A 10777-nucleotide genomic window follows, 5' to 3' on the forward strand; every position below is an offset into this window, starting at 1 on the left:
TCTCTGTTACAATTCTTCCATTATTTGTTCTTCCCTAACTTGTCTCTAAATCATCAATTTTTCGTGTTTCGATTGGTCAAAATTTTAGGAAAATATTGTTTCTGGGAAAATGCCCCATGTAGTGAAAATAAGTTTCATTAGTGACATTTTATATTGATTGTAATTTTAGTGAACTTTTACGTTTAAATTCATATTCTTAGATTTCACTATTTAGTCAAGGAAGCATATATATCATGCATATATTCCTTTAGAGTATATAACGTTCGTACAAAGATAGGGGTATTGATGGACCACTTTCATAACGAGAGGCAAATCAACTTTAAATGGCAAAGTTGAGGGGTTATCAGATGATTCATAGCAAAATTTTGATCGTGTTAACTGACAGAGGCGACTTCAGAATTTTAAAATAACAGATATACTAATTACATTTTGAGATAACCCCACAGCAAAATTTTAGACTTTTCAAATTACTGACTATTGACAAAAGCGAATTCAGAATTTTAAGATGACAGTTATAATACTTACTTTTTAAGATAAGATGTAGGATTTTATTTAAACAATAACTTGACGAGTAAAAAATAAGTAATTACATTATCACCAAAAATAAAATCAATTCACGTGGTTCAACTCCCGTCCACCCCATCCCACTCTCACCCTTTGCTTAGGTCCATTCCTCCCTTATCATTTATTAAAGTTCGGGGCTTTAGGTCCCCAATCCTTAACTTCGATTTGAAATCTGAGACCAATCCTAACTCAGTACTACATAATTTGTCAGATTCATTTTCTATCGACGGATTCATGATTTTTATAAAAGCTCCACCCCCATCCCACTCCCACGCTTTGCTTAGGTCTGTTCCTCCCTTATCATTTATTAAAGTTCGGGGCTTTAGGTCCTCAACCCTCAGCTTCGATTAGAAACCAACCAATACTAATATTTCCTTGAATATATTCTAGCTTCACTCCGAAATTTATCTAACATGCAAATATTAATAATTAGAATTAACTTTATTGTATTGGTTGTATATATATTTTTTAGTTCATCATCTAAACTTGATAGAAAATAACAAATAACTCAATCTTGATATAATAACGTGTCAAAAATAGAGAGATGAATCTTCCATGGACTGATGAAATTAAACTAAGTAATATAAAAAATAAAAATATTTAAACTACCTATGTATATTATTTTAATATATATATATATATATATATATATATATGTTAATTGAAAACTTTGAGAATATGATCCCCTACAAATCTACGATAAATAACAATTTAAATAGAAAAAAAACTATCTTTTATGAAATGGTCATATAATTATAATAATACTTTAAATGTATCATAAAATTGATCTCGTTGAAATTTTGAAGGATTTATGTAGATATGTGTTTCAACAATGCAAATATGTCTCCAAAAAAATATTTTTTTCTTGGTTAGAAAACGTCTTTCTTTAACAAACTTTAAGTAACTTTTATTTAAATTAGTCAAAACTTCAAAACGAATATCCATAACACCACACGTGAAAAACCTAAAAAAACTCAAAATGCAGCTAACATTTTCTATGAACCAATTATATATAGTATACTAGCTAACTTTATACCTCAAAAAGTGGGTTATCTTGTTTGCCATATAATATCTATATTATATTTAAAACTCCATTCCTTTAGTATATATGTACATAAAAATAAAAAAATTATATCGATAGTGTAATTTTTCAACGAAAGAATGTCGACTAGTGACATTGCTACACGTATTCAAAGAATGTCAATTGACAGTAATTCTTTCATAAAAAAAATTATACTCTATTGCTTATCTAAATTCTCTTTATGTATATATACTATATATTTATTTGCTTTGGTCTTTTATTATGAGTTTACCGTTTATATTATAAATTTTTTAATGAAAATTCTGACTTTACTATTAACTCTTTTTAAACAAAAATAGCTCGGAACCGAATAGATGGGACCCAAAAAGTTAGTAGTGGAAATGGGTATCAACTTTTTTTCCAACAATGCATGGTCAAGTTGCAGGCAGGGTACAACAAAATAATGAAAAGAATAGGATCTTATTACTTTGCTTTTATATTTTGTATATATTTTTTAATTATATATAAAAGCATAAAAAATGTACAAATTTTATTTGTTTATATTGGTTAGTGAAAATGAGCCCTACCAATCTCACATCTTTGTCACCTCTTGTCCCCCCCTTTTTTTTTTGAATGAATAAAGTCACCTTTAGGTGATAGAACAAAAAGAAATCTCCACATAAATTATATAAAATAAAAATAAATGTTCTTATATTTATTTAATTAACTAATTACTCTTGAGTCTTGAATTATTTGTCATTTTTCTCTTTTATATGCTCCTTAAAAATATAGTTTTAATTATTTTATCCTTAGTTATGTTTTAAGAAATAATCTTATTTTATATAATGTTTAATTTATCTATATATCATATCCCTATAATTATAATGTTTGTTGTTTTCGAGAATAATTACTACTAAAAGCAAAATGAAAAATAAAATAAAATTTTGTGATAAATTTTTAAAATGATAAATAATTTAGAAAATTATGACAGTTAATTTGAGACGGAGGGAGTAATTGTGTTGAGGAGACATATAAAATGATAACCAAGATTTGCACTCAAAGTGCCCTTGACCATCCCTTTTAGTGTTTTGACCATTCAAATATTTTATATTATACATATTAATCTTCATGTTAGTTGTTGTTCTTGTTTAGACAAGCTTCAAGAGCCAAAAAGTTTGGCATAGTATTGTCTTAAATTATATATTTTTTTAATTATTTCATGAAAATTAATAATGACAAATTAGAAGAAAGAAAGACAATATGTTTTTGGACAAACTCAAGCAAATTTAAAACTAATGTTGAAATTATAATCTTGTAATACCATTACAATTTACATCACTTCTTTTCACATTTTTGTCATCAATCCATCTTTCCAACCCAATAATAACATTAAAAAGAAAAAAAAGGAAAAAAAAACATATTTTTTTTTTGGAGATTTGAAGCCAAACATGAAAATTTACTTGGATAGATCTTTTTGAGATCAAGAACCTATGCAACAAATACACAATCAATTTACACCAAAATAGTTGCAGTAACAAGGGGATATTTTTTATAAAAAATAAGTTCTTTGCACACTTCTCCCCGATTAACTTAAAATAACTTAAAAGGGACCGATTTCAGATAAATTTCTCGATCATAAAGTATTAGGTAAGGCATGTGAATTGATTCTTTATAGTTTCATCATTTTATAGGAGGAAAATATGACACAAGTTTGTTTCCTTTATCATTGTAACTACTAATCATACCTATAAATAAGGAGTGAATTTCTCAAAAAAAAAAAAGCATAATAATGATCAAACAATAGGCAAATTCAAATGAAAGATGAAACTAGCAATCATTATAATTTTCTTTTTATCTATAAATAGCAATAGCATTACTACAAAATTACAAAAGTCTATTTCCCCAGACCTTCTAGAAGTTCCATTTGATATATAATACATGTCGTTTCAACTTGGTCATAACTGATATCTATGTCCTCCAATTTTGAATTTACATAAGTAGACAGTTAGACTTATATAAAATTGAACAAGACGTATACGTACTATGTGACATTCTACATGACATTCTATGTGTATGTTATGTCATGTAAGACGTGTGTACCTACTTATTCAATTCTATACAAGTTTAAATGTCTAGATTTGTACACATCTAAAATTGAGCGATATAAATATCAATTGAAATCAAATTAAAAGACATGTTTATCCGTTTATGTATAATACCTATATCAAATGTTCTTCTCAAAAATCTTCCATTCTTTTTAAAATTTAATAACAAATCAAACGATATCACGTAACTTAAAATGGAGGAAAATATTTATTAGTAGCAGAGTTGTGATTGTCACAAACAACTCACTACCCCTTTTACTAATTCACTTGTTCAACTGTTCTTTCAGGGGGGTGGGGTGGGGGGGTGGGGGTGAAGAGGATGGCATTCCCCACAAAAAAAGGCAATAGGAGAAAAAGCTCTTTTTGTACACACTGCCATGATGTTGATGAATGATGAATGATGAATGATGCCCTCAATCTCTCACACCTAACAATAACAAACAAAAGAATTCATTACTCCCTCTCTCGTGGCGGCGAAATCAGAATTTTCAATTAACAAAAAATAATATAAAAAAATAATCACACAAAGAAGGTAAGAGAATTCAACATTTGTTGTATATACATACATTATTATTTTTGTAAAAGAAATTTAACGGTGTAATTTTATAATGAAAAGAATTTGAATGAACCCCTTGCTCCTATCTGGCTCTGCTCTGACTCTGACTCTGTCCTGGTATCTTTTTCTCTCTCTATTCCTTTATTAATACCATATATGGTGAATCTTTTCTTTGTTCCCCATCTCTATTTTCTCTTAATTAGTAAAAAAATTTTCTTTCTTCATGGAGAAGGAGAAGAAAAAGGAGAAGAATTGTGGTTGTTGGGCTGTTCTTAGGCTCAGTAATGTTATTGGAGGATCCTCTGATTCTAAACACTCTGTTAATTCAATTCCAAGAACTAGTCTTGTCTATGATGCAGGTTTTCTTTTTTCTCATTTGCTAATTATAACTTTCATATTTCAAGTAATTCGAAGTACAATAACATAACTGATAAAATTGTTGTCATGTCATCAGACGTGATCATCAGTCTCTTGTAGAAATGCAGGTTAAGACTGCGTATAACAGACCCTTGTGGTCTATCTGGCCCTTTTCAGACTCTGTGTGCATAGAGGGAGCTTAGTGTACTGAGTTACATGCTTAGTGGTTATATATATAGGCTTGATCTTTAAATCATTTGCCAATTTCTATATATACAAAATATTTAGTATTGCACTGAGACGAGCTTAAATGGAGCGATATGGTTTGGACATACACCCTATCTTTATAAGTGTGTGAACTTTTTTTGTACGCCGTATGCCTACTTTTTTTCGAAATATTTTTGGTAGAGGGAGATGGAATTTTTAGAGCCGATGATCCTTTTTAGAAGGGCAAAATCGAAGTATAGTGTTATCTTGTTAGTCTTCTTGTTTTTGCTGGATTTCCCCTGCTTGATGACCATCTTTAAAATTGATTGTTTATTAAGAGATTATTCGCAAAACAACGAGTTAATATCTCATATCGTCACTCAAACACAGAAAGTCACTCAACTTTCTTTTATAATTTCAAAGTCACTCAATTATGGATTTTCTCACAGAACGTCACTCAAGTGATACTTCTTTTCACAAAAAGTCACTCATTTTCTTTTGTTTAATGGAAAAACTGAAGTTAATGGAGTATTTAGGTTCACTCCCTTCATCCATGTCTTGTAGTGTAGTGGCATCGGGTTGGAGTCTCCGAGGTAATAGGTGTGAGTTCAATTCTCATGTAGTACGGTCAAGTCTCTCTATCATAACGTTGTTTGTTCTAATGTCTTTTTGGTTGTTGTAGCAAAATGTTGTTATAGAGAACATATAACATAACATAACATTAAAAAACCGGTTCCAGAAAAATTTGATCGTTATAGTGAAATATTGTTGTAGAGAGGTCTGATTGTATGTCGATTGAGAGATTTATGAAATATTTATAGTCATCTATTTTGCAAGTGCAGCTACAGAGACTCGGTATCTCAACGCTAGCAACCGGGAGATGTGTGTACCAGATGAAGCTAGAGTGTCATCAGATACCCCTACTGATCCACCAACACAGCTTCCACCAGCTGCAGAGAACAAAGTGCAGCGGCAGCTGCTTCAGTTTACATTTCACGAGCTAAAATCTGCAACGGGGAACTTCAGGCCCGATAGCATTCTTGGTGAAGGTGGATTTGGATATGTATTCAAAGGCTGGATAGAGGAGAATGGAACAGCACCAGCAAAGCCCGGTTCTGGGGTTACGGTTGCTGTCAAGAGCTTGAAACCGGATGGTCTTCAAGGTCATAGAGAATGGGTGGTTAGTACGTAGACTATCTGCTCGTGGTTAGTAGTAAAAAATGAGTCGAATAGAGTAAGCAAAAGACTGTTAAGTCCGGTGTATGCAATGGATAATCGTAATGAATTTTAATGCAGGCAGAAGTAGACTTCCTTGGACAGCTTCATCATCCTAATCTTGTCAAGTTAATTGGTTATTGCATCGAAGATGACCAAAGGCTTCTTGTTTATGAGTTTATGACTCGTGGAAGCCTCGAAAACCATCTCTTCAGAAGTGAGTTCTATGATTTCTCGCTGCGTTGTGAAACATTTGGTCTTATTAATGCATACCTCTTACAACGTGTCCTCGCTAACATATGGACACCGCGAAAAACAATATGATCAATTAGCTTAGCTTATATTCTATCTGATTTTGTACTTCTGTAGTAAAAAATGCTACTGATGATTGTCTGTTAAAACTGTTCAAGGGACGATACCTCTCCCGTGGTCAAACAGGTTAAAAATTGCTCTTGGTGCAGCCAAAGGCTTAGCGTTTCTCCACGGAGGCTCTGAACCTGTCATTTATAGAGACTTCAAGACATCGAATATCTTACTTGATTCGGTATGTGAGCAGCAATATCTCAAATTTTGTTGTCTAATACCTTTATCCCCGGGATTCCAACGCTAATATGAATTCTGCAGGAGTATAATGCTAAGCTTTCGGATTTTGGCCTTGCTAAAGCTGGTCCTCAGGGTGACAAAACACATGTTTCTACAAGGGTTGTAGGAACTTATGGATATGCTGCTCCAGAATATGTGATGACAGGTAGAAAAACTCTCGTATATCGTCTTTACTTTTTCTTATGCATAAAAGATCGATATGATATTATATGATTGTCCTGAATGTAAGATACATATCTTAATCGGAAACATGTTCAAGATATTCTGAGTACATAGGTCTTCACTGTTGAAGTGTGTGACCACTTCACGTGCCAGCCTGATTCTTTTTCATCGGCCAAACACGTGAAAATCCTTTTTGATAATGTTGGAGTCAGGACTCGACTTAAGGACATTTGTCTACTCTGATACCATGTTAAAGTATGTGACTACCTGAGAGCACATTTTTTATGTACCTATTCGTATTCTCACAACATTCACGACTTCTTGATCTAAGAATAGCGACACCTGATGTGTCAATCTCTCTTGTTTTTCATCAGGACATTTGACAGCAAAGAGCGATGTTTTCAGTTTTGGAGTTGTGCTGTTGGAGATTTTAACAGGTAGGAGGTCTATGGACAAAAAGCGCCCGAGTGGAGAACAAAATCTTGTAGCATGGGCAAAACCATATTTAGCTGACAAGAGGAAGTTTTATCAACTCGTGGACCCTCGTCTGGAGCTAAATTACTCCGTTAAAGGAGTGCAAAAGATCTCACAGCTAGCTTACATTTGCCTAAGCAGGGATTCTAAATCTCGTCCTTCCATGGACGAGATTGTTAAGGCTCTTACTCCGCTACAAGACCTCAATGATCTCGCTATATTATCAAATCATTCTCGGTTAACACAATCAGGAAGACGAAAGAAGAAACTAGACGGAATGCAACAACTTACCTTCAATCATTCCAGGAGTATCAGAGGCTCTCCATTACACTCTGGTAGGCAACATTGTAAATAATGCATTCTCCGTTTTCTCCGAATCTATATAGTAGGAAATGAAACCTCCAAACTAGATTTGGAAATTGAACAAACAAACAAGGCTTTATTATAATGTGTGTTTTGATATTTGATGAGGCTACGAATAGAATTTGAGGAGGTAGTTCATTTTCCTCTTATCGAAAAGTGAAATCCGTAGTTGTAGAAACAACCACTGATGCTTGCGTTTGGGTGAACTGCCTATATTTACCCCCCTTGTGATGAGGCCCTTCCCTGCCTCCTACTTGAAAACACGGAATGCTTGATGCACTGAACTGTCTTTTTTATTCATTTGGTAGTTTTCAATTGGTTGTCATGAGTCTTCTTTCGTCTTGTTAGAGACCTAAACGCCATTTAAAGTATACGTGTGAGAGTTAGAGAATCTCTAGCTTCCGAGAGCACATACAATGCTTTTTTGGACATGTTATTCAGTTTCGGAATGAAAATGAGCCTAAATAGAGTAAGATGCATGAATATAGAGGATTCATATAGTCGATCCAGCTTATTAATTTATGGTGTATGCATAGTCATTTTATTGATTGATTGACTCGATTCGTTGACCGGTGTGTGTGTAAAGTAGTTTTTTTTTTTTTTACAGAATCTGCATCTTAATAAAAGATGATAATGCAGAATTATTTGTTTGCAGAATCTGCACTATTTGACCTTTTTATCATACTTTATAGATGACTTCATGGCCTAAAGAATACTCACTATTGATACATATATTCCAATATATCAAAATTTACTTTAATATATTCTTTGAAGGTATAATACATAAACATGCCGACATCTGTGTTTTTTAATTTTGGATGAGTACAAGTAGACACTTAAATTTGTATAAAGTTGAACAAGTAGACACATGCGTTCTACGGTTGTCATGTCGAATGTGCGTGTCTATATGTTCAATTTCATATAAGTTTAAGTGTCTCACTACATCAAAAATGATTTTTAGTGGTAATTAATTATCAAATAGCTTAAATACCGCTAAAAACATATTTTTTTTTAGCGGCATTTAGCCGTCTTTATAAATATTCCTAAAGCCTACAAAGAACTGGATCCATTGACAATTAAGTAATATCGGTAAAGGCTTTATCAAATATTAATATGTACTGCTAAAGTTATTTTTGTTGTAGTGTCTGTTTGTGCACATCTAACATTGAAGAACATAGATACTGATTGAGGCTAAATTAAATAGCACGTTTATATATTATGCCTTCTTTGAACTCTTTTCAAGCACTCAAGCAACATGTTAGAATAGAAATAATCAAACAATTAGCAAATATCTAGTACGGAAAGAGCTACAGGTTTAATCAAACTCAATATCTTTAGTTCAGAGAAGAGAGGAAGAATTTTGTATTTTCATATATGTTTGGTCTAATGTTTGCTCATATTTTTTCCATTTTTATGGGCTAAATATTGCGATAAATTTACGAAATGTTAGACCATAATTTCAATTCAATGTCTTTTAAGATTTTTAGTTTGCTTAATATTAATTTGTTTTTCAAAAAAAAAATAATCATCAACACCTTGGATATTCCGGAAAAATTATAGAAAGAAGGGAAAAAAATCTAATATACTTCTCAACTTTGTCGTTTAGAACTGATAAATCTTTCGTTATAAAATGGTTCATATATGCCTCTACGGTTACAAAATTCACTCATATATATTCCTTACAGTAAAAAATGGTTCATATACACCCCTACCGTTACAAAAGTGAAAAAATTAATTTTAAATTAATGTTTTTTATTTTGATATTTAAAGAATCACGTTTTTGATCTTTTTCACACATATTATTTTTTGACTTAATTGATTATTATTATTTGAGTTTCTTATGCTTATTTTATTTTTGGGTAAAAAAAAGAGAAATAAAAAAAAAGAAGTGTGAAAGAAAAAAAAAGAAAAAAAAACTAAAATTATTTGGTTAGGCTATATTGTAATTTAGTTTTTATATATGTAAAAAAAATAAGACATCTACAGTAGATGTCCTAAAATTTTAATAAAATAAGTGAAAGAATAAATATGACTATCAAAATAATAAATTCAAATTAGCCATGGAATTAAAAAAGTAAAAAAAAAGAAGAAAAACATGTGAAAAGGATGAAACCAGCCCTATATGGATTTTTTTTCACTTCCGTAATAGAAAAATAGTATATATGAGTCATTTGTATAATAATAAGGTATATAAAAGCTACTTTCAGAACGAGTGTATATCAGCTCTAACGACAATGTTAAGGGGTTTATTAGATCATTTTCCCTAAAAAGAAAAAAAAAGATTAGTAAACTTAAGCTATCCAAGTACAGAACTGCAAACAATAGTAAAAAAAAATTCATGAACACCTTGGATATTCTGGAAAAATTATAGAAAGAAGGAAAAAAAGTCTGATATACTTCTCAACTTTGTCGTTTAGAACTAATAAATCTTTCGTTATAAAATGGTTCATATATGCCTCTACCGTTACAAAATTGACTCATATATATTCTTTACCGTAAAAAATGATTCATATACACTCCTACCGTGATTCATATACACTCCTACCGTTGCAAAAGTGATAAAATTAATATTAAATCAATGTTTTTTATTTTAATATTTAAAGAATCATGTTTTTGATCTTTTTCGCAGATATTATTTTTTGACTTCTTTGATTATTATTATTTAAGTTTCTTATGCTTATTTCATTTTTTGTGTAAAAAAAAAGAGAAATAAAAAGAAATAAGTGTGAACGAAAAAAAAAGGAAAAAAAATAAAATTATTTGTTTAGGCTATATTGTAATTTAGTTTTTATATATGTAAAAAAAATAAGACATCTACAGTAGATGTCCAAAAATTTTAAGAAAATAAGTGAAAGAATAAATATGACTAACAAAATAATAAATTCAAATTAGCCATGGAATTAAAAAAAGTAAAAAAAAAGAAGAAGAAAAACATGTGAAAAGGATGAAATTAGCCCTATATGGATTTTTTTCGCTTCCGCTAGAGAAAATCATATATATGATTTATTTGTATAATAATAAGGTATATATGAGCCACTTTTAGAACAAGTGTATATCAACTCTAACGATAATGTTGAGGGATATATTAGACCATTTTCCCTATAAAAAAAAAAGATCAGTAAACTTAAGCTATCCAAGTACAGAACTGTA

The 10777-nt window shown here is 30.9% G+C and overlaps 1 protein-coding gene across 1 annotated transcript; it reads left to right on the forward strand.

Annotated features, from left to right (window-relative positions):
• Positions 1–4312: 4312 nt before the first annotated feature.
• Positions 4313–7906, forward strand: LOC107026184 (probable serine/threonine-protein kinase PIX7). The gene is made up of 6 exons (XM_015227062.2): positions 4313–4605; positions 5653–5990; positions 6107–6242; positions 6436–6569; positions 6650–6773; positions 7165–7906. Exons 1-6 carry the CDS (start codon positions 4470–4472, stop codon positions 7617–7619), a joined length of 1323 nt encoding a protein of 440 aa, XP_015082548.1. The 5' UTR covers positions 4313–4469; the 3' UTR covers positions 7620–7906.
• The last annotated feature ends 2871 nt before the right edge of the window (positions 7907–10777 follow it).

Source organism: Solanum pennellii, chromosome 7, assembly GCF_001406875.1.
Source record: "Solanum pennellii chromosome 7, SPENNV200".
Classification (NCBI taxonomy): domain Eukaryota; kingdom Viridiplantae; phylum Streptophyta; class Magnoliopsida; order Solanales; family Solanaceae; genus Solanum; species Solanum pennellii.

What these genes read in the sequence shown, in the direction of transcription:
- LOC107026184 (XM_015227062.2), top strand. Translation starts at nt 4,470, where the DNA reads ATGGAGAAGGAGAAGAAAAAGGAGAAGAATTGTGGTTGTTGGGCTGTT. An exon ending in CGAAAACCATCTCTTCAGAA is followed by an intron (nt 6,243 to 6,435) that starts GTGAGTTCTATG and finishes AAACTGTTCAAG; the next exon opens with GGACGATACCTCTCCCGTGG. An exon ending in CGAATATCTTACTTGATTCG is followed by an intron (nt 6,570 to 6,649) that starts GTATGTGAGCAG and finishes TGAATTCTGCAG; the next exon opens with GAGTATAATGCTAAGCTTTC.